This window comes from Rissa tridactyla, chromosome 3 (genome assembly GCF_028500815.1).
Source record: "Rissa tridactyla isolate bRisTri1 chromosome 3, bRisTri1.patW.cur.20221130, whole genome shotgun sequence".
Classification (NCBI taxonomy): Eukaryota; Metazoa; Chordata; class Aves; order Charadriiformes; family Laridae; genus Rissa; species Rissa tridactyla.
Genome location: NC_071468.1, coordinates 22,541,314 through 22,565,949, shown reverse-complemented (window position 1 = coordinate 22,565,949; position 24,636 = coordinate 22,541,314). Strand labels below are relative to the sequence as shown.

At 41.0% G+C, this 24,636-nt stretch overlaps 1 protein-coding gene across 1 annotated transcript in view; it reads left to right on the top strand.

The window, feature by feature from the left end:
* TGFB2 (transforming growth factor beta 2) overlaps positions 1 to 11,593 on the top strand; it is a 66,524-nt gene extending 54,931 nt beyond the window's left edge. Inside the window, exons 3-7 of the mRNA XM_054196221.1 lie at positions 1,494 to 1,626; positions 1,741 to 1,851; positions 3,866 to 4,040; positions 4,609 to 4,762; positions 6,670 to 11,593. Of these exons, the coding sequence (XP_054052196.1) occupies positions 1,494 to 1,626; positions 1,741 to 1,851; positions 3,866 to 4,040; positions 4,609 to 4,762; positions 6,670 to 6,828 (732 nt within the window). The 3' untranslated portion in view covers positions 6,829 to 11,593. The remainder of the gene's footprint in view (positions 1 to 1,493; positions 1,627 to 1,740; positions 1,852 to 3,865; positions 4,041 to 4,608; positions 4,763 to 6,669) is intronic.
* Positions 11,594 to 24,636: the final 13,043 nt, after the last annotated feature.

Sequence of the window (24,636 nt, the reverse complement as noted above, 5' to 3'; positions counted from 1 at the left end):
AGCATCGCCTGCTAGGGGCACTTAGTAATTTGCTGGACTTGGACCAACGTCTTCTGATGTCTTTTTGCTAAATGTGTTGATCAGAAAGAAGGCAAAGAGCTTGTCATGCTGCTGTTCTCATAAGACAAATGTTATTGTGGGAGCTGCACTGTTGGCCTTTGAGAGGTCCAGCACTCCCTTGAAATAAATAGAGAGACTACATGTTGGACAGAATCTGGCCTTTTCAAGCCTGCTCTTCTATTTAATTTTGAAAAGCCTAATTTTATCATGATGACATAATTTCACACCTATTTTGAAATATTTTTCTTTACACGTGTTATACAGTTTCACCATTGTTTTATTCCAGCAGCGTTTGCGAGATGTCAGGTTTGTCTGGGCTGAGAAAATAGGAGGAAACAATGAGACGTTGTCACTTAGTTACTTGGAGATGGACTTGGATGGTTAAAGAGAGGAGAAACACCAAACAATATATGAAGTCTCACAGCTGGCATGCCAAAAGTTACAGAATGACGTTATTGTGTGGTATCTTGATTGGAGTTGACTTAGTGTTGCATGGCATTCCAGCTTCCTCCATCGCAAAACTATCAACATAGTAATAACCAGGAAACCAGAAACCTGTTAGCAGCCAAAAGCTCGGTTGTTTTTGTCCTAGAGTTAGGGTAAATAATAGCAGGCTTGTATGTGGGCAAGCACTTGCTGAATTGTTTAGATAGGAGGAAGACTGTGGGCACTTAAAATTCTAGGCACGCAGTGCTGTGTCTTGAAAGGGAGGGGATGGGGTTTTTTGTACAGGTATTTTTTTTATTGCATGCTCAGTAGCAAGCTTTGCTGAAACTTTTGACTGGCACCAAAGTTTGGATGGAATCAGCATCGCCTGTGGCACAAATCCATGGGTGGCCATGATTCACACCAGGCTGTCTCTGTATGCCCCCAGGTTACCTGTATGGACAATAACTTTTTATCTGTTTAATGTATGAGTAGTACCTGAAGTCAGAGGGAAGGCTGGAAGCATGAATAAGGCAATACCATACAGATTAGTTTAGGGTAAGCAATGTAATATCTTCAGTGTACAGACTACATTGTACAGGCTTTATTTTAGCATCTGATATTATGTTTTGACCAGTGTGAGTGTTACTAAAGAAGGTAAAATAGCCTCTTTTGATGTTCCAGTTACTATAATCTCTTGACCACTTATGTTGCAGGACGAGTTTTCAGGGCAGTCTTTCCGTGTGATTTATTTCAGGAAGGAATATGTGATAGCATGGTTTGCTTGGGAGTATAAGCTGATTTCATTAGGGTGTTTTATGTCACCTTTCTCTCCCCGCACACCCTAAGGTAATTCTTTCCGAAACCATGCCTGAACGTACACTTGCTGCATAGAGTTTTGAGCTTTAATAGGGTTTTTTTCTGCTGTTTTATAATGTTGGTGCTCTATTTAATAAAAACCAGGTAAATATTAACCTGTAGGCAATCATACTTGTTGTTTCTTGCAGGTTCTAAAATCTAAAGAATTGTCATCACCAGGACAGCGCTACATCGACAGCAAAGTAGTTAAAACAAGAGCTGAAGGAGAATGGTTGTCTTTTGATGTCACTGAGGCTGTACATGAGTGGCTCCATCACAGAGGTGACAAGAAGTGCTCTTTGCCTTCACTCCTGCCCCAACTGCTCCTCCATTAACTCATCAGTGTTTCAGGGTCATTCCATGTGTAAAAACCAACTCCACTTTTATGTTTTGCAGACAGGAACCTTGGCTTTAAGATAAGCTTGCATTGTCCATGCTGCACCTTTGTGCCTTCCAATAATTATATCATCCCAAATAAAAGTGAGGAGCTTGAAGCAAGATTTGCAGGTAATGAAAGAAAAAAACTTTTTAAAGTGTTGTGGTACTTACTAATTGAGGAGGGAAACAAAGAGACATTACTGCCTCTCTAAATGGCATTCAGCTGATTGAAAATTTGCTCATTTTGAGAATCTCGATTCTCAGCTGGTTGGAAATGGTATTGAAGGCACAAGGGTAAAACTATATCAGCTGAAGTATTCTGAAACCAGATGGCATGAATAAGCCGTCTCATTCCATGCATGCAGCTTCAATGTCCTTAAGTGGCTGTATTACGGTTTGCAGCATGCGCACTGGATATACAGACAATTTTGGATGTAGGGAAGACTTTTCTACAGTAGACCATCCACTGTTGCATAGTCAGGAGAAAACTTGCTGAATATTTTTGAAATAAAACCTTTTTTTTTTTTTGTCTGGTCGTATCAATAGTATTCTAAATTACTCTGAGCAATGGCATCAGTCACTTTGGGAAGAGCTGAACAACAGGTGCCAGACTTGTATTAATGTTCTACAGCGCATTGTGGGTTGAAGAAACAGCAGTGGTGTGCCTGTCTATGTGCTCTTACTTCTAGCAGTGGAAGTCTGATTCTCAGGTGAAGTCAACAGAACTACATTAGTTAACATTGATTATCTCTATATATCTACATTGGCACGTAGAATTTATTGTAACATATTTGTATATTAGTTACATAAACTATTTTTTATGCTGTCAGCTTGGTAAAACCTTAAAGATTGGATTAAGCAGACATTAAAAAATGAACAACAGTGTGTAGTTAGGGTTATGGATATTTGTGCTTATTATGGACAGCAGACAAGGTGATATAGAGTAAATATATTAAGGTCACGTAAGCTCCCTTGTGTTTTTAAGCCATTCAAGTTTCAGTTTTAAAAAGGGAAATGTTATTTAATTGACTGTGCTATAGTTATCATCCACCAGTACATATAAAACTACGGCTGTGTTAGAACCAACCCAAATTCTGTTTATGCAGTTTTCATTTATTAAAGTATATCATGATTTGGTTCATTTGTTTTCCAAGGATTTGGCTATATTCCTTGTTCAGTATTAAGTTTTTCTAACCATTGTTTCACTGTGTTGGAATTTTTTCTCTAAGTAAATACATGTACTGTACATATGATTAAAACCATTGTGTGTATTTAAAAAATTGTTGGTATCATATGTGGTCGCTGTAATTGCAAATGTTAGAAAAAGAAAAGTGTATCTTTTTCTCTTTAGATAGTATTATCTGGTTCAGGAGGAAGATTTTCAAAAGGATCTTAGCAACAGGCATAACGTGAGCTGTTTGGAGTCCTAGGAGTCTTTTGCCTGTGCTATTGCCATCATAAGAAGCTAGTAAGGCAGTTAGTGTTCCAAGAGAAAATACAAAATATGAGGTTGTTGATTGCCAGTTCGAGAAGAAATATTTTGATCGATGTCCTTGCCATGCCCATACAAAAGAAGGGGATAGAATAACTGACTTTCTGGGGAAAAAATAGCAGGTTTAAATAAACTGGCAATGGTAGAGAATTTACAAGCATTATAAAGAGGTAAATGCGATTGATAGAGAAAACTAATGGGATGGAAGTAAGCAGTGGGAAATGCAGGCGAAGTATCCAGAACAGTTTTAATGGTGTTACAAGGTTTTAAAAAGTACATAGCTGTTAAAAGATGTGAATACTGCCCTAAGTGAAATGACAAAAGCATCACTGCTTGAGGCATTTGAAACTAAGCAATGCAGATGCAGTGACTGAAGTAATCTTTTCTTTTACTCATTTCAACATTTCTGGTAAATGTAGTGAAATTCCATTAAATGGTTGTGAATGTGGGAGGGATGATAAAATAGATAACACGAAAACTGTGAATATCTTAGGGATCTTGGGTTGAAATTTGCCCCCCACTCCCCCAGTAAACATGCTCAGCTGACACCATCGTTGCCCAGTTTCTGAGAGAATTTTTTAAAGAGATGGTTTATTTAATTTGTGAAGAAAAAGCAACACAATGTTTATCACCAAAATGTATTTTTTGAAGGTATTGATGACTACACATATTCCAGTGGTGATGTGAAAGCTTTAAAGTCCAATAGGAAAAAATACAGTGGGAAGACCCCACATCTTCTGCTAATGTTATTACCCTCCTACAGACTTGAGTCGCAACAGCCCAGTCGGCGGAAGAAGCGTGCTCTAGATGCTGCCTATTGTTTTAGGTAACTATGCATCCATATTCAGTATACTTACATAGTCGTACCAGCCTGTGAGGTGTAATGCAGTTGCTTATCATGTTTCTTTACGGTTGGCATTTATACAGGGCACAGACCCACGGGGTCTGTGTGCAGCAGGTTTCTGCCCAGCAGTCTGCCATCCTGCAGAGACAGTGGCAGATGAAGAAGGTTGGGGCCTTAGAAAGCAGAAGCTGAGTTCCATCTGGGATGATTCCCAGACCCATCAGTCCCATAATTCCATAATTACAGCCAAATTATCACCTCCACTGTGCTCAGCTACTCAGAGAGACCACTCGGTAGGACCTGGAGAAAAATACTTACTAATCCTCCAGGGAAACCATTAGCTTTGTCTGTATAAGCTGGTCCTGCCATGCCTAAGCATCTGACTTCAGTTACAGTATAAGCTGCTATTGACGTGATTTGGTTGTGAATTTTTGGGACTCAGACTTGCCTGCCTGTAAAGCGTCATTCGGGGAGCAAGCAACTGGATTATTTTTACTGCCTGTGTTGTCTTTGTCATGACTGATGTGTTTGTCTGTATTTTATTATCCAGGAATGTGCAGGATAATTGCTGTCTGCGTCCACTTTACATTGACTTCAAGAGGGATCTTGGCTGGAAATGGATTCATGAACCTAAAGGATATCATGCTAATTTCTGTGCAGGAGCCTGTCCATATTTATGGAGCTCAGATACTCAGCACAGCAGAGTAAGTAATGATTTTGCTAATTATCAGCTTCTGTTTTATAATTACAGGTTGAAATACGTTTCTAGGACTAACATCAGCACCAATGCCCAAAGCTTGTATTTATTATCTCAGTAAATAAGGATGATGAAATGTGGCCCTATAGAGGGACTCACACATGGCCTCAAGCTAGTGTTGAAGCAGGAGGAATGTATTGGCCCAGAGATTATTTTTTTAATGTGTTCATCGATACAACATAGGGATGGATTAAATGCTCTTTGTGAGTATGAGCTTGGTGTAGCTTTGGAGGCTGCGTAGGAAGGGACCGCTCATTATAGAGCATGAGTGGAAGATGGCACAGTAAGTTTGGTCAGCAAAGGCACTGAGGGAAGCACTTTCAGCGTAACAAAATGGATGAGTCGTACCACCTGATTATCACCTACTTTTATAACCTGCCATTTTTAATTTTTCTTTGTTACTGATACACTGCCTTGTTGAATTTCATGAAAATGTACTGATAGATGTGCTTCTTTTACTTCAAAAGATGTATCCGTTCTTGTACTTTGAAAATTTATATGTGAAGGAGGAACCTTATGTCTGGGATGCCAAAGAACTGATAGTCATCTGAGATGGGACTTTTTGTTTTAGGGATGAAATGTGCTACTTTAGCCAACTGCCTTAGGATGAGTAGTATTCTGCTGTGAAGTGCTTATTTCTCTCAGCTGTCAATAAAGATGTCTAGACAGTAAATGCAAGAGGCAGACATTTGCATTACAGTTATCATAAAGTAAGAATTTTACCCTCAGGTCCATTCTAAGAATGATGGCTCCCCTTTTTCAAGCTTCCCTTAAAATATCAGATCAGCGTCAGCCAGCAGGAAGAACTCTTTGTGTCCAAGGGGTAGCTTGCTTTCCCTTTGGTCTGTAAAGCCACAATAGCATGTTCTTCCTGAACTGACAGACCCAGGTATAGATATCCTTTGTAGCTGTCACTGGCTGTGGCATTGCATTATTAGCAGTGTCAGCAGGCAGAGGTATAAATAAGGTAAGTAAGTTTCCTTGCTGGTGTGGAGTAGTAGTGTACACAGTTTGGAGCAGCACTTGTTTTTAAAGGAAAGAGGAAGAATAACTGTCATGGTCACAAATATGTGGTTTGGATAGTTGCCCAAGGAGTCAGAAGTTGCTTAATAAAGTAGTTAGTGTTGCTGTCCTGAACAGATCTTCTCTCTCTCTAAGCTGTAAATGTTGTGTTGAAGTTCTAGGAAAAGGTCACTTGGTGTTTGGCTAACACATTAATGGCATCCTCAGAAATACCTATGCATCATCAGCGGGTAACCCTACATACTTCCCTTGCAGAGAACCATGCATATGAATCCAACGTGACATAAAGCACCAGCGCTGCTAACTTCTCCACAGCTGATTCTCAACAGGAGTAACTGCAGCTCTTGTCCTGGTGCTTGCAGGGTGGCATTAATGGATGTAGTAAAACGTAGCCAGAGAGGAAGAGCAGAGGAAAAGCTTATGCTCTGAAGGGCTCTCTTCTCCCTTTGGTGTACTTATAAAGCCAAAATCCTGTAATAGCAAATGTCAATCTGAAGACACGGATAAAAACCTTTAAGTTTCTTCTTTCCATATAAATACAGCATGCATGTTGATTCAGAGGGCTACGCTTTCAAGGTGCGCTCCAGGCCTGTACCTGTTTTGGGGTTTAAGACTTCATAGCTAATACCTCAGGAAACTCAGGCAGATTGTGACACCAGATTGAACTGGAGAAGCATAAAAAATAGTAGAATCCAGGAATCTTCATACTGCTTTCAGTGGGTTTTCTCTCAGGCACTGTGGGAGGAAGCGGTGCAGAAAGGAATTTGCTCTGCAGTGGCAGGAAGGCAGAGGTAGCTGTCCTAATCTGTCTTTTTTCCTTTCTCCTTCTAGGTACTCAGCTTGTATAACACCATAAATCCAGAAGCTTCTGCCTCTCCGTGCTGCGTGTCCCAGGATTTGGAACCCCTCACCATCCTCTACTACATTGGTAAAACACCCAAAATTGAACAGCTGTCCAACATGATCGTAAAGTCTTGCAAGTGCAGCTAAAGGATACCCCTGAAACAGCATGACGTGTGTGTATTAAAAAAAAAAAAAAAAAAAAAAACCACAAGGAAAAAAAGAAAGAGCGAGAAGGAAAGAAAGAAAAATGAAACCCCAGGTTCATCAGTGTTAAAAGAAAAAAAAGAAGAAAAAAAAGCGGTACTAGTCTGAACTGTTTGAAAGTTTGTTTTGTTTTGTTTTTTAAACTGGCATCTGAAGCAAAACATTGAAGGCCTTTATCCTACATTTCACCTACACATAGTGTGAGATAGACAAGAAGCAAAGTTAAAGAAAAAAAAAACCTTTTAAAAAATAAACACTGGAAGAAATTTGTTAGTGTTACTATGTGAAAGGAAAAAAACAGGAAAATCCCATGAAGTGGAGTTGCTGTATCTGTCCCGTGCCTTACTTGATCTCTCTGTATTGTTACGCAATAGGCATCCTACCCATTCCTCTTAGTTGTAGAGTTAACAGTGCATTATTTATTTGTGTGTAAAAACTATCAAATGAACATTTCCGTATCGCCATCGGAAAAAAGAAAACCAGCAAATGTGGACAAAGTGGAGACCAAATAAGCTGCCAGAAATATGTATAAAGCCTAAAGGAACACAAGCTCAAAAGAATCAGAAAAGTAATGTTTAGTTTAGTTCAATTAAAATAGAAATCAGTTATTACATTATTGAGAAACTCTGCCTTTAAAATACCTTATTTTTCATGCCAGCTGCCTAGAGAGGCTTCTTGTAAGGTCTCAAACCCTTGTTTTAAATACTGAATAATTTACTAATAAAGGACACTCTGTTTCAGTCTCAAAGACAAGTCTATAAGATTTTTTTTTTACTGTAAATGATTTAAAATGTCAGTTTAGTAAACCAGTGAAATATTTAACATGTACTGGTCTAATCTTCAGACCTTAATACATTGCTGTATAGCTATGCTATGGGATTTTTTTGTTCTTTTGGTATATGTAACCATACCTAGAGTATTACCATAGGTGGGTAGTAAAAGCCAGCTTAATTGGAAACATATCTGTAGATCTCTATTTGTAAACTATTAAAAAATTAAGTACTTTATGTGTAATGTGTAAATTTTCACCATATTTTTGTACTCTGTAATAGTGTCAGCTCTCATGAGTTTGAATTTGAATTTGGGGCTCTTTTTGATCACTCAGAATCATGTGTTTCCCTCTAGCTGGCCAGTATGAGTAGAGTCCCTATATTTTGACTTGCACTACAAATACATGTTTGATAATAATTGCTATACATGTGCTTTGTATATTTTTCATCATTATGACATAAGCTACCTGACTCCATTTGTTTTTCTGTTTTATAAAAAGGATGGATTAGAGCGATCTCTCCCCGCCTCCTCCCCTTCCTCCTTGGCTGTCCCTGTTTGTAACACTTGAATCGCAATGCGGTTCGGATTACTAGACCTTTTTATTTCCTTTTGGATATAGACATTCAAACAGATGGGCAGGGAGCGAGGCGTTGCAAGAAGAGGTGTCCCAGCCTGGCTGAGGCAAGGCAAACCCTTGCAGAGAATGACATTCACCACTGTGCAGAAGGCTGGTAGGAAGCGTCTGCCACGACAATGCCCCGAGTGGGGCGTGAGCGGGATGCCTTTGTGGCCAGAGGCTGTGCGGCAGCATCGCATGCAAGCCGGGACTTGCCCTCGCAGTTAGTCCATGGGACCGAGCCTGCTCCTGCTGCAGGTAACAGAGGTTTGCCTTTATCTTCTGCAGCGGCACGGCAGGCCCCTTCAGGCTATTGATGTGTGTGTAAAGATTAGCAGGATCACACCCTTGATTTTTGTGAGTTTGCCAGTTTGTTTTTTTTCAATCGGGTTCACATTAAAGCTCCTTGTAAAAAAAGAAAAGGAAAAAGGAACATGGAGTTCCTAGGATTTTGTTGTTATTACACATGTTTAAATATTGTAGAGGGAGTAAAAAAAAAAAAAAAAAACCCACATCATACTCTTTAGAAAAAGCCCCGACTTAAATTAGCAAAAAAAACCATGAAAGCAGTGTATTCAGTTCATTTCACATGATGAATGGTTTTGCAAGGCAAAGCTGGAAAACTGCATTAGAAACATACTACTTGGATGAGAAGGACATTTTCTGTCATTGAACCGAGCGGTGTCAGGAGGACACTCCTGAGCTTGATGTTGTCAGCTCCAGTTTTAAGAAGTGCAATTTCTTTGGCTTCAGCAGAACACTGGTGCAAAGCTGAAGTACCTCAGCGGCTTGCACACACAGCTCCTCGGGACTTCGGTAGAGCCTGTGCTTATTGCTTAGATGGAAACGTAGCCCCACAGATGATCTAATCCCACCCGTTGACTCAGCGCAGAGGAGGAGGTACGTTAGACTTCTGATTTATTTAGTGAGTTGAGATGAACAAGTGAAAAATCTGTCCTGCTAACACTTGCTTGAGCCAGACTTACTCCAGTGAGAAGATGCACTGAACTCAGTGAAACTCCTTAGGGTAGTAAATACTCTGGATTTTGTTGTATACGGCAGCAAAGTTAGTTTTATCAGGTCCAGTATGAGAACTGTATTTTTGTTGGACAGGAAAGGAGACAAGGATGAACACATTTTAAAAACCTTAAAAACATTTTTGCAATTCTCTGCCATGGGAATGCAGCTCAAAACCAGTTTTGAAGCTTTGAAAAAGTGGAATAGGAGATAGCATAGTTGTCCAACTATACTCACTATGCGCTGGACGCAGCTGAAAATTTCGGTTTGGGTTTGGACTTTTTCTCTAAATTTAAGTATAAAACCTTATTTCTGTAAGTCATTACCCCAAGATTGAATACTTTTTTTTTTTTTACGTTTTTTTTTCCTCAAAATGCACTGATAGTATTTGAAATACTCTACTATAAAGCTCCTACGTATTTTTTTTTTCCAACAGGCATGTATTTCCCTTTAGTTACCAAGGATGTTGGGCCTGATTCTACAGTGTGCAGAACTCATGGGTGAAATTCCCCTCTACAAAGTGGGGTAACGTGAGTCCTAAGCACTGCTCAGGTCTGATGTAAATCCCCCTCGAATGATGTTTAGATGGGTCTGCAACAGCTCAAGGACTTTGTGTCAGAGGCCTTATCACAACGAGGTAATTGCCACTGTTGGAGCAAAGTCCCTGAGAACTGGTGGGAAATATACAACATGTTGAAAGATCAGACCCAAGGGGCTGACTGGGGCTGAGGGGAAATCTTAGCACTTAGCTGGGTGGGGTAGGACAGCATTTTTTATGTGTTTAGCATCAATACTATTGTATGGTTGGCATGATTTAAAGGAGGGAAAAAAAAGGAACTTAGAGGACAGCTGTGTTGTACTTCGGTGATTGATTACTCTGTATTTTAACACATTGTATGTCTTTTTTTGTGGTGCTCTAGTGGTAAATAAATTATTTCAATTATATGCTGGTGTTGCTTTCGTATGGCAGCGTTCTTCTGGCCTAGGCGATTCCTCAGCTCTGGCTCAGCTTAATCTCTGCAAAGCCTGATTAGGTGTCTGATTTTAGTGTGTGTCACCTTGATGTGGTCCAGCAGAGGCTGAGGTGAAGAACAGACATCAAGGGTGAGCATGAATCACGTCTATTCTGAGGATTGCTTTCCCCTCAGCCACTGCAGTAGATGCCTTGGTCTATAGGCAAGAAGTGGCTTCTGGTGGACTGCTGCGAGCAGCAGCACTGTCCCGTGTGTGTATAAGACAGGTGCTGCCCTGGGCAGGAGTGGTATTACCCCATGGCCTCGCTGTGTCTGATCCCTCACCAGAACCATTACTGCAGGCACCAGTTTTGGGGGCTTTCCTCTCTGGTAGAGGATCTCAAAGTAGATTCTTCCTTATTTCTGTAGTGCTGAGGGAGGTTAGAAGGTGATCTGTTTCATGATGCCCGTACACTGAATGGTCCCACCCCATTGTGTCCTTAAGTAGAGGCCAGTGAAACTGCTGATTTTTATGTTGTACAAAATAGTCTACAAACGGGATGAGATGGGGTATTGGAGGAGAGGCAACAGACACACATTGGAACATGGCAAATTCTGGCTTTGTGAAAGAAAATATTTTTACAGTGGAGGCCAAACCCTGGAATGGGATTGCCCAGAGAAGGCATGACATCTCCATCCCTGGAGATGCTGAAAACCAGCTGGGCAAGTCTCCAGGCAGCCTGCTCTCAGTGCACCTGCTGTGAGCAGGAGGTTGGGCTGGAGACCCTGCAGAGCCCTGCCCACCCCCATGAAGCTACAAACGGTCATGGTCCAACCCAACCACTACTTCAGTCACTGGCTAAAAGAGTGCGAGAAACTCTGATGCTCAATTGCCTCAGCTATTTCAGTTTGCCAGCAGCAGCCACGTAGCCACATGGAAGTGGGTTTTTTTTGACAGAAAATAGAATTCCCTAGTTTGTTTTAAGTCTCTCTCCATGCACTCTGCTATATGCAATTGCATTATGTAAGCAAATAAGAATTAAGGAGCCTGGTATTGCAGCTTTTCTTTATCAGACCTTCTGCAGCTCTAGGCACTTAAATAAATAAAACTGGTGGGAGGAAGGGCTGCAGGATTGAATCATTATTTTTGAAGTTGATAAGACCATATATGAAAATCCTTCCAGACCAGGGACTGATGATGAGAAGGGGTGAACATCTGCTCTTCCTGGTGCCTTCTCTGGGATCTAAGGGGTGCATAGCGTTTCTTGGCATGAATGAAAGAATATGTTTATGCCAGATTGTTTGGTGTGGTTGTGATAAATTATAACAAATGAACCCTGTGGTCTGTGAATATGTGTTTAAGAATGCAACTTCAGATGAGCATTAAAAACAATTTTAGGAGCCATTTCACCACAGTTACGCTCCAGCCGTACAGCAATCTGCCTTAATTGTTTTCAGTGAGTTTATACCAGCATAAAACTATGGTCCTGCAAAAACTGCCCATACTAATTTTCATTCTGACTATTTTCAGTTTGGCAGCTATGTGCTTTGACGTGAGTGTCAGCTGCCAGCCCCATTCTTATCCAAGGTAGCCCTCACACAGTGAGGTACGAACACTTTGCAATTCTGTCTGCTGCATTTCTGAAATCAATGAAGAACAGGAAGGTTTGAGGAGTAATGTTGATTGGACATTTTTGATGGGAAAGTGGCTGTAGTGCCTATAACTAAAGAGGAACAAAGTGGAGGGAACATGGTGTGCTAAAAGAGATTTTATAGTGTGGGGCTGAAATGATGGAAGCTCTCCCACGATAATGAGATTTATGCAGAATATTTTGATGCTGGGCTTGTCTTTTCCTTTCACTAACACAGCCTCTCCAGACTGTATCAGCAAAGCCCTTGCTGCTCTGCTTCAATGAAATTGTGGTTAATAAATGTAGAATATTCAATATAGGAAAAAACCCAAACCATGTAAATGTCTTGAAAACCATTTTTTTAGGCCAAAATCTGCCTCTTAGATCAGACAGAACAGATTCTATGAGGAGCCATGAGTTCTGGAAGAAAATAAACCGAGAGTTTATGTAATTATATGTGGTTATAAAGTAGATGTGAAGTAATGTAGTTGGCTTGTCAGTGGGTATGGGTGTAACAGTAATTTCTTCATCTGTATAAAAATAAAATTAAATGGAACAGAAAGCTGATGAGAACTTCCAATCAAATTTGATATGCTCATTTAATGAAGTAACCTGCTGGAATCTAATACAGAACTCCTGGGGTATAAACCTTTCTTAAAACACATGGTGGTCCAAGAAACAAATTCTTCCTTTGAATGGGGTGTTTTAGTGCCAAACCAAGATGATGGCAGGAATGGAGGAAGGGTCAGTGGTCACTGATCTCTGAGTCGGCACTGTTTGTACGTACTGTAGGCAGGTCCCAGTGAAAAGATCTGCAGAACTGATACCAAAAACGTTTGCCACAAGAAAGGGAACAAGGAAGATACAAACATCAAATGGGACCTGAGTCTTTTTTTTCAGTAGAGTGTGCTTCTAGGCTCAGAAAGCAGTTTTTACATACAATTTCATCCAAATAATTAGAGATGGATCAAACCAAAGTGTTAACATGTGAGTCCACATTTAACCAAAGTCGAGAATCTGGTGTTTGCGGTTCTGATGTTGTGTTCAAACCTGAACCACTTTTACAAAATTCAGTTGGGTCCAATCCCTGCACCTGGTTTGTAACCAAACTTTAATCACCAAATTCACTGCTGGGGTGTGTAAGGCTTTTAGCTTAAGATGTCAGAAGGCCTTGCACTTGAATAGCTCTGAGCATGCCAGATGCAAATCTCACAGAACAGTCGTGTTGGGTTTTTTTCTCAAGCACAAAGATGTATGAATCTAATTGCTATTCACAGTAATGGCAATCAGAGACAGTCAAAGTGTCCCTACACATCAAGGTGGTTCCTAGAGAACTGGTAGTGGGACAGCACACCTTAGGTCACCTTGTTCTTCAGTGATTAAAACACCAGCATTATGGGATTATGTGATCGGTTTTTTGCCGTCTGATGGAACTCATGTGAAATTAATTGATGGCTTCATTCCAGTTCCTAGTGTAAACTAGTTGGAATTCTCCAAGGACATGCAGACTAATTTCATCCATCAAAAGCAGAAAATATCTTTATCCAGAAAAACCTGGTTTTTTTTTTTCCTTTGAAAAAATGTAAATACAAAGGACAAAATATGCAGCAGTTCATGGGCAAGTTATGCATTCCTCTGCAGCGTGTAACCTGCTCTCAAAGAGGTGGTCTGGATCAATGTGTGAACATTTGGGAGGGAAAGCTGGGTTTGGAGGTGCTCTGAAATACATTGTTTCCTCTGCTTCGTCTATGAAACACTCAGTTACAAAAAAGCCAAAAGACTGTAAATAAGAATATGAGCTGACTTCATTTTTTTCACATAGTTATCCAGCTATGATGGATAACACAGGAGGTGAATCGCTGCAGATCTGGAGTGTCAAACACAGCCAACTGATGTACACAAAGTTGGGTCACAGAAAGCGGAGCAGGAAAGATGAACACAACAGAAGGTTTATGTCAGCATAAAGTATCAGCCCTACATAAAGCCACAGGAAAACTGGACTGGTTTTTGTTGTACTTTTTGCTTTGGATTTGGCGGTGCTTCCATAGCACAAAGGGCTGTTCCCATTTCTCATCCTTTGTCTTGAAATAGGTGCGTCTTTAGGGAGGTAGGAATTTACCTAGGAATAACTGAACGTCACTGATACATTTTGAGATCATTATCAGTCAGGAGATATAATTTAAATGAGCTGTTAACACGACCTTAATTAACTTTTCCTGTAGCTAAGCAGCCCCAGCTGCTCTCCTGGCCTCTATCTCTTATTTTAGCATTAGAAGTTCCTCCGCTGCTTTGTGGTAACAGATGGTGTCTATCAGGAGGCTGAAATCTCAGCGAGTATCCCAAGGACCGAGGAAGAGATCTCAAGCGTTAAACCCCCGCGCTTCTCTAGTGCCGGGTCCCTTAAAGCAGTGCTGTAACACACCAGGTGCTCTGCAGACCGGGCACAAAGCAAGACTTCAAATGCACTCTCAGCAGTGGGCCATTCATGTAAATAATACAAAACTACTGTGTCTTGGTCCCCACAAGACCCTCAGGGACTCATTCAAACAACTATCTTACTGGTTAGACCTCCTTCCCCCTTGTAAGCAGTGTAGGAGGAATCAGTGACTCTCACTCACGCCAGGGGAAATCTACCCTCAGGAGCTGATGAATACGTAGATGCAAGAATATGTGTCATGGACTGCAGATACGAAAACCCTGTCTACCCAGCTGCAAGCAAGAATTCACATAGCAAGAATGGAAAGAACCAATTCACGTTTGGTCCATTTCTGTGGATGCGGAGATTAACATAATGCATATAAATTTAAAGACCTCTTTAAGATTTGCATTGGACTGCAATGTTTTTATAGTTTTTTTTCTGTATTCATAAGTCTCTCCCTCTATTTGCTAAGTATCTTTGCACTTTCTGGACAGCTTCAGTAGTTGTATTCTTAGCAGTCTTACTGTATGGCTCCCGGGAGGAAAAAAGGAAATTTCAGACTGTTTCACTTCTGGATTACTCCAGCCATAGCAGGTTGTTTTTGTAACTTGTGTTGCTGGATGCAGGAAATGACTTTTGGAGGCAACTCAGTTGAACTGACTGGTCTTATTCCCAGATCTCTTACTTTAGTTTTACTCCAGCACAACTATTTCAAGAAGGAACAAACCAGGCTTTAAAGTCATTTGGCTAAGAATGGTCAGGCTCAGTTTGCCGTTTTTTTACTGGTGGCTTCACACAAGGCATGTGTGTTTGTAAAGTGTTTGAACATCGATTACCACAGTAGCCTACATTAAAGCATCTATATTAAAGATCTGTGTTTATATTTGAAATTTAGAAAAATGAAGAATATGACAATTTTCTGAAAAAGGAAATTGATCACTTACATTGGTATATTTTACAAGGTGTTGCTGTCATTTTTATCTCATCCAACGCATCCAGCAAAAAATGACCCCAAAGAACAAGAACTGTAAGCTGCATCTCCAGAGTTGAATAGGCAGAATGAGAAGGTTTTATACCAAACAAAGGCCTGCTTAGGGAAGTGCAAGAGCAGTGACTACCTCTGTCAAGCACGAAAAAAACGATGACGCATCTCTAGGCTGGCCAGGCATTGTGTGGGAGTAGTTCATCACAGTCTAGTTTCAGCTTCATCATGAACTTGGGTTACTTACTGGTATGCGTCTGTCTCTGAATGTTGATCTATTCCTTTGAAATCTTTTCAAGAGTAATCTGCCATAAAATATGTCTGTATAAAGGGATGAAAAGTAGCAAATGTCCAAATAAAAATTAAAGGTCAATCAGACTCCTTCTGTGTGATTCATGATTGCACCCATGTTTCCTGACGGAATAATTATAGGATTTGTTTAGAAGATTGTGATTCTTCTGCTTTATTCCAAATCTGTTGTAAATTACTTGCTAGAGGTTGCATACTCAGCATCTTTGTACTAAAATAATTTCTGATTCATACCAAAAATTTTTGATTTACTTTAAGGGAACTGCTTCCAGAGGCTAAAGGACAAATCTGATTCTTGTATCTCTTCCTCCTGCAGCTTGACTTCTGAGGTTTGGCTGTATCAATGCCATGAACTCATGGTATTGATTTTCTTCTATCTGATGTGGACATGTCTTGCAAAAAGAGTATGGCATTGATCTGTGTCCATCAGTTTGCCATATAGACGATCGATAGCTAGCACACATGCATCTGACTTGACTTTGAGTTAAATGGGTTGACTTGAAGCTGGTGTCCTCAAAGTGAAAGAAGCCTCCAGATCTCCTAAGCTTGGAGCCCTGTTCTCCAAAGTATTTTTTGGGTTCACAGTCACAGTCACCATTCCACAAGTCTGCCCACCAGAAACCAAACAGCTTGCTGAAGGCACCTTTCATGATTGAAACAGAATGGGAAGTCCAGAAAGCTCTTAGATCTTTTTATAGACTTGGCAGCCTAAATATATTCACAGCTAAGGAATACTTATAGGAATACAAGTAACCATATGCAGTGATCAAGTAGGGCAAAACTATTCTTGTCTCAAGAAAGAAAAGAAAACATCTCCGCAGAAACCATATGAAAGAGTCTTGTTAAAAGGGGGACAAAAACTTTAGGTCCAAGTAAATCATAAAGTTGACACTGCTGAAAAGCAATCAAATTTCCACCATTCAATTAACATCTTATTTGTTTGATTATTGTATTTCTGGTTTTTTAAGATAAAATTTGGTGCCTTCAAATCTAGCACTGGTTCCTTGCTTAAATGAGAAAGACTGTGTTGTTATGTTACTAGTTTAATGCAGCAAGCAGACAGAGATCAAAGTATCTTGAGAACTACATTTAATTATAATCACCGCCACAAATGCCAGAGCAAGATGTGGCTCTTTCATAAAAGAAAACACAGTAAAACAGTATTATGCAGTTTACAAATTCCATCAAACCACTGTACAAATAAACAATGCTACTGAATCACACAACAAATCATCTTACAATTAGGCCACACAAGACCATCTGGTTTACAAACCAGCCTATGAGCCAAAGAGGAAAACTTTGAAGATAAATATTGCCATATGTGGAAGCCCAGGAAAAATATTACTTACTAGCACAGAGCATCATTTTGAAATGTAATTCTCCGTGGGAATTGAAGATTTCTTACTGAGGCTAATATGTTTTGCAAGAAACCTCACAAAATGGAAGCATAACGTATTACAGATAGGCCCAGAGACTATGAAGGAATGAAAGCACTTTTAAAGCAGCTGGGTTTAGCCTGTCTGCTGGTTGAGTACATAAGTTAATTTGGAATTTTTAGCATTTTCTCTCTCCAGGACATTTGCCTAGTTGCATAAGGGAAACATCCTGTTGTTTCTCAGTCAAAGTGTACTGATAATGATAAAAAGTAGAATTTGGTCTACATGAGCTTTGAATGGCTAAAATAGAATTACTTTATCGCTTTTTATAATGCTGGCGGTCAGGGGTTCTTAGCATGCTGATGGACAGCTTTGCAAAACTTCAGGACTTAAAAGCAAGATTTACCAAAATAAATAGATACTTGGGATGTCTGTCTTTGAGTCACATAATAGTTGTGTAGTTCAAGAGACTGGAATTCAGCATTTTCTAAAAACCAAGACACTGTAAGGCATGTACAAATAAACACCAACAATCAAGATGTCTAAAATCATCTTTCAAAGATGTTGACCAATGAATGTGTTTTTTCCAAAGTCAGTGGTAAGTTTCTCCTTAATATTGGTGATGCAGGGTCAGGTCTTGAAGCACAATGGTCAAAAAAGAAGAATATAAAAAAACCAGCAAATCATAAAAAGCACAAACCCAACATCAGTTGCTTATCCATCTGAACAAATTTCGATTGAAATAAAAAATACAGAAGTGTTTCATTTGTTAGAAATTTACAGTCTCTGTGTAGTTCTGCTGGTTTGTTTCCAGTTTGTTTTGCCTTATGCCATGAAAGACCATGAACATGCGAAGAGGGTTTATCTTTCATGCTTTGAAATGAATGAAAAAAAGTTGAAATATTAAAAAAGATAGTTTAGGACATTTATAGAATGATAAAATAGCCTTTAAACTCTATTGGTTTATATGCATTATATAGGGTATAAAATTGCTTGAAAGTACGTAATTGACATCTCTGGCTCATTAAATGTTCTCTTTCTGTCACAGGTATTTCTCATAAAGTTGATCAAAGGTTTGGATTCTCCAGAAAATGGCTCCTATGTTAAGAATAACTCAGAAGTGCTGAAGTCATAGTTTTATTCTTGCAGGGTTGCTAATGAAATCTACTTTTGATACTTTTGAGGTTTCAGAGATGGGTTTAGGCAATGTTTTTACAAACTAATAAAACACCATTAAAAATGCATCCCCACTATCCCCGATTTTCAGCCTCAAGGCAAGTGTAACATCCCTACAGTTGCCCTGCTTTGAAATTTTTCCTATCTGTTGTGTCCAGTGCATCATCATTTAAGGAAATTATATCAAACTAATTGGGTGGCAGGGAGCTTTTGCTTTAGTTCATTAAGACATAAAGTTACACATGACTGTATCACATCTCAAATGGTCCTGATGCACACCGAGCCTTCACATCAGATCTCCGTTTGCTGCATTAGTTCACTACAGTGCTTTCAAGGGAGGTCTGATTTACACCAGTGCAAGTCTGAACCAGGTCTTGATAAATTAGAATGAGAAACAAAACTGTTGTTGGCCTGACTTCAGGTGTTACTAGCTTATATATTCAATAGGTGTTGCATGTCACAGGGAACACTACTGTGAATTGTGTATATTGCTGGCTCATGCAAATTACATGTTCTTGCATTTCATTCTTTGAAGTTTCTCTAAAGGTTCCTTAGATCACGGGGTGGAAAAAAACGTGGCTATTCTTAATCCAATGTATAGCCATTGAGTCTTTTCTCAAGTTCGCTGGCTGATTTCTTTCTTGCTTTGAGCTGCATCCCCTGCATTTGCAGGCTATTCGGGCCGAACAGCTAGTGCAGAATGGGAGGTCTCTTCTTTTGGCACCACTTGGCAGCAGTTTTCACAAAAAGTCAGAAAAGTCTGCCGGTTTACATTATAGGTAGATCCCAGTTTTGTTAGGGTTATGTTGATGCCGTGGATTAAAATGGTGAGCAAGGAGGCTGTGCAGTTTCAACTTGTGATCTTTGCATTACTTATTGTTTTTTTTAATTCAGAAATCAGCAGTTACTTTGCAAGCAATGACAGCAGTCCTAGACCTACACAGAGCATAGATGAAGATCTGATCTTTTCCCTTTCACTAATCTGATCTTTTCCCTTTCACTAATCTAATCTTTTCCTTTTCACTTGCAAGACAGACAGCTAAAGCTGTGGTGGAAACCAAGAGAAAGTTCTTTACTTTGAAGGTTTTTCTCCCCAGATGATACTGATCTCAGGCTTGTTTGACAGAGCTGCACCAGTTTATCCTGGATGAAAATCTACTTGTAGCTGGGCATCGGCACTGACCCTGAGATGGCTTAAAACATGCGTGAGTCATGGAAAGGAGAGTTTTGGATGGGAAATTTGTAAAGGGTGTGCCAGGGCAGGCAGGGCAGGCAGGAGGGGTGCCCAGGGCTGGGAAAGAAGGGCACGTCTGCTTCTGTATTTTATTTCTGTGTTTCTTTCCCTTCTGTCTCCTTCTGTTTCCACCACAGCACAGGCTGCAGCCCTTACCACGCAAACAAATGAACAGAAAGAAAGAAGCCTTCTCCCAAGTGATAGGTTTTGTCTCAAATGTGAGCAAGAGAAGAAATCTCTCTTGTCCTTGCAGAGGTCTGTTTCTCTGCAGCTGATGTTGAACAGCACTGAGTCATGGTGAAAGACATCATTAACTCCCTGAGGTCAAAGAAACATTTGCCAGCATCCCAAAGGGGATTCCCAGTCACCTCACTCATGCGCAGCGCCTCTGGCATCCAGTAGCTTGCCCGGCTTTATTTATCTATTTATTTATTTTATTCACCTCTGTTTTGTCTGGAAAAGACTTATCTATTTCTCCTCCCCAGGCTCAGGTCTTTCTTTCAGCTCCTGCCAAATCCCAGAGCGTGTGTTTTGGGAGCCTCTTTGGAGGAGGACCTGGCCCCTGTCCCTTGGCTGGCTGGCCAGTAGCTGGCTTGTGGGAGGTGACTGGGACCAGGGAGGAGAGGGACCAGATGGCTGGTTGGACCTGTGGTGTTCAGCAACCTGCAAAGGCTGCAGGATTGAAGCTTCACCCTGGGAGGTGGCTTCAGCCCCGTGCTGGGCTTCCAGCAGGGAAGTGGTCTTCTCTCACATGGGCAGGATGGGAAGGGCAGATAGGATGGAGGGAGATGGAAAAGCAATGCTCAGTGGCACTGGGAAACTTTATCAGGCACTATCAGGCTGGGCGTAAGCCAAGCACTGTCACAGAAAGCCTCTTCCCCTCTTGCATGCTTGGGTGGGTACAACACTAGCAGCTGCCATTCTGGCTGGGACAAGACCCTCCGCTGCTGCCACAGCCAGGCCGCTAGCATCCATGGAAATACATGCTTGCACCATCTGTGTGTTTTCATCTGTGCCCTGCTTGGGAAGCTGCCCATCTAACGTCCCCAGAGAGATGGGCTGCCTGCCTGCACGTCCCCTGCTGCCAGGCTGCGGCAGGGCCTTCCTCCATTTTGGGGGTGGCGTGGCCCAGCTGCGCTCCTGCCACAGGGCTCAGCCCCACGGGCTGTGGAGAGGAACACCGTCAGTGCTGCCGGCATCCGATGCCCTTCATGGTGGCAGCACACATGGCACTGTCCTGATGTTAAATAAGTAATAACTAAAATAAAGAGACGGAGAAAGGGAGGGAGAGAGAGAGAGAGAGAGGGAGCGAGTGAAACGTACACCCTCTACTTCACACAGTGTCCAGAAAGCCTGGCTGTCAGCATCCCGCTGGACTCCCTCCAGGCAGGTATTCATTACATAGATTTGACTTTTTAAATACGATAGAAATGAGAACTGCAAACTTAATATGTTTTTCTTCTTGGGAGATGAGGGGGCAGGAGGGAGGGGAATAGCGTTTACCTCATAATTTCCGTTTCTCTTCCCCCCTCTGTGTAAGCCACATTATTCTTCCTGCGAAGGTACTTGGGGAAACTTGCTAAAATTTTCCCTCATGCTTGAAATTTACTTACCCTGGGTAACAGGAAATGTGGAGTCTTGTGATGTAGATTGTTATACCAGATGGTAATCTTAGCACATGCTATTTGTGTAGATCTGTGGTGCAAGTGAGTCATCATTCGTAGCTGACCTTCACTGCTGTGAAAATACTTCTTTCAATAATAACAATAACAATAACAATAACAAACAACGTTTCTGCACAGTTCAGCTGCGCCTGGCCTGAAGACAAGGGCACGCTGTGCAGCCAGCAAAGGTGGGTCCTGGGCTCCCCGCAGAGCACGGTTACAATCCCTCCGGAGTGGGATCCAAGGCTCATTATGAGTCTTTCCATTGGCTCTGCTGAGCTCTGAATCAGGCCCAGGTCATGTTGCATCACATTTCTTTACAGCCTCCTTACGTTCTCCACTCTGCACTGCTCCGTTGACAGAAAGCGCTTGCCCATTTTCTGCTGTATAGGAAGAGGTGCAGACGCATGACCAGTCCCAAGCAATGGGACCAGTTTACTGCCCTTTCCAAAGTCCCTGCATCATGCTGAATTTAGGAGAGAGAGAAGACCCTGAGATGCATTACCCCTGAATTGCAATTATGCTTGCAATTTCCACATGTGAAAAAAGAGAGTTTTTACCTGAGTGAGGTAGCAAAACCCCTTGGTATTTTGATGCAGAGGGTGCATTAACTTTTGCTGGAGCCTCCCACAACACTTGTGCCAGCTCAGCCTTCCTTCTCTCTTTCCCTTGTCTGAACAGATAATTCTAAACACAGACTCCTGCCTGGGCAAACCTGCAGATCTAAGCCCAGATCCTGCAAGGACTCTATTTATGCAGGACTGAGACCGTAAATTGAAATTACTGTTGTTAGTAGTAGTGCCACTGCAGTCCTGTGGCAATCGAGACACAGTATTTGACTCTAGTGCTTCCTGTAGCAATGAATCCCACTCTGGGAAGAAGGATTTCCTTTCATTTTCCTGAAGCTGTCCTTGTAGTGTGAGATTTCAGACAAAGATTAAAATTAAAATTAAAATACTGGATGCTAACACAAAGTGATTTCTGTCCCTTTGTAACTATCAAAATCTCAGCTCTTATTAGCTGTGATAGCTTTCCAGAGCCTTTCTTCTGGTCATTTCAGCACCTAATTGACTGTGTCCTAGCAAAAAGGGCACAGGCCTTTCAGACCAGGTTACCTATTGTGCTTAGAAAGTTGTCTGATAAAATAAATAAAGCATTTAAGTGAGGAGAACGCAGAAGCCTATCGTATGTCAAACTTTTCAAAACCGATTACAACTGACATCTGATAGAGTGAAAATCACACTGGCAATTAGATCAAGAATGGCTGATTAAATTCCTCAGGCTTCCCAAATCACAGCACTAGTATTTGTTTCAAAGACTTTATAATTACTGTATTTAAAGGCCCGTTATTCAATACTCTTCTCTAACTCTAAATTGCTCCTGATGTCAATTCAAGGTACATGAAATTCTGTCTACAGCATATGCTACAGCCAGTCAGTGAATATGACCTTCATGGCAGCATGTACATCTTTTGCTTTGTACTAATCTTCTCTTTGAAAGATGGATATTGTAGAAGAGGCAGTAGGTCTGATTAAAAGCCTATTAAATCAGTGGAAAAACTTCCATCTTTCATGGATGTTAATGGACTTTGGATCAGGTCCCTTGTGACTGATTTTGCTGGATCACTCTCGCAATAAAAATGCCTGTTTTCTAATGCTGAACCATACTTACCTCCCAACCAGGGGAGTACAAGTGACACATACATTCATCTTAGCCTAGCCCACATTTTTCAGCTGCTTTGATGTCATTAGATGAGAGGATCTGACAAAGCAGAAACTAGTTACAAAGCAAAAGCAAAAAGACTTTGGAGTCCTGTGAAATTATATATTTTCTTTAGTAGCCTGTCTCATTCAAGAGAATGTCACATTCGTTACACTGTCCTTCTGGTAGCTGCAATAAAATGTTTTAAAACTGAAGTCTATTTTCTTGCTCTCACATCCAATATATGCAGCCCTTGTAAAAGGCAGAAAAATTCCTGATGTTTGAAAAAGTTGGTTTTGGTGCCAAAGCAGACAGAAAACGTCTACGCTCCTGTAGAAACGCAAGGGGAATAAAGCTGTTTCTAAAGGGATAAATGTCTCTCCTATTTCCTATTCCCTGTTACTTTGGTTACTGTTACTTTTAAACATTCCTAGCATTTTGCACATAATAAAAAAAATGGCAAAATCCCTGCTCATTTCTAGACACTATTTTCAAACCAAAGCTGCTTGTTTTGAAGAAAGGTGTAAACACCAAAGTCCATCCCACTCCAGTATAACAACCTATCCCAGGTGGAGCGCTTGCTACTCTGCTTATTGAAGGAAGGAGTTACAGGAAAAAAATAATAAAGATTAAGCAAGCACTAGAAAAACATCATCATAAGACCCAGAGACTGGCCCATTGTCTTTGGGCTTATGATCACCATTGACTGCATTTCTTCCTTCTGTTGTTTAGTCCATGATGCAGGTCCTACATATCGTCATGCTACAACTTTACATATAGTCCTCAGCTGTGGATAGTGCATAAATGTGACTGTCACAGGAGTTATTCTTGCGAAGTATTGTACTAAGGAGTTTGGTCCTGGTGAAACAAAAATAGCTTATTACAACCTGTCCCTTGTACCTTGCATCCAGCTACTATCATCTATTCCCCTCTGCTGTCACTCTTTCCTCCAAAACTGTTCTTCAGATGAAGCAAATGGCTGGCAGCCCCATTCCCCATACCCTTACCAGACCCACAAACCAGTGCATCCACATGAGGACAAAGAGCTTACCATTAGGAAAGTTTCCTTAGGGCAGCCTTGGTTGCAGTCCTGTAGCTTGTGTTTCTTTTATTTATTTAGGAATCTATTTCAACTTGTTACTTAATTATGCTAATGAGGAGAGCAGCGCAGCCAGTGTGCCGTGATCTGGGTTTGGTTCCACCCAGCAGCTTACAGACAAGGAAGGAAAACACAGCTCCAATTTCCCACTTGCTTGAAAACTTCTTCGTGCTTTCCTGCAGGACTAGACAAAAGATAGCTGCTGCCATCCCATAGTTTCTAGGCTTGAAATGCTTGGTGGACTATGAAATGCAAAACTGTGTGGGGTTATCTGCACACAACCTGACCTGCCTGTTAGAAGGATGCACATAAACCCTCCCAGCATGAAGCTGGGCTGGGTTCAGGGCCGTGGAACAGTCACCATCGTTTCCCATCTGGCTCCTCATGGGCTCTTTCCACCGATTTCTTTTCTCTGCCTTTGTGAGAGTGGGCTAGTATCTGCCCCTTCGTAGGTAGTGCAGAATGAGAGTTTACTGGGCGTCTGAAATGTTTTCTTTCCATAACCATTACCCATGAGTGGCCCTAGCTCTGTGTCGTGCAAGATAGACTGTGTGGGATTTCATTTGCACTTTTATAGCGTATTAAAACGACTGAGAGTGGCCACTACAGGTTTGCTGTTTCTGAAAGCATATTAACTTTCATTTAACAGTAGCATCTGTCTTTGCACTGTGGCTTTTTTTTTTCCTAAAAAGTATAATGAAGCTCGTTATTTGTTTTCCTCCAAGCATTAAAAAAAGTAGCATCCCTAGCTGAAGTATCTACAAATGTGGTGCTCTGATGTTCCTCATTTGTCTGTCATTAGT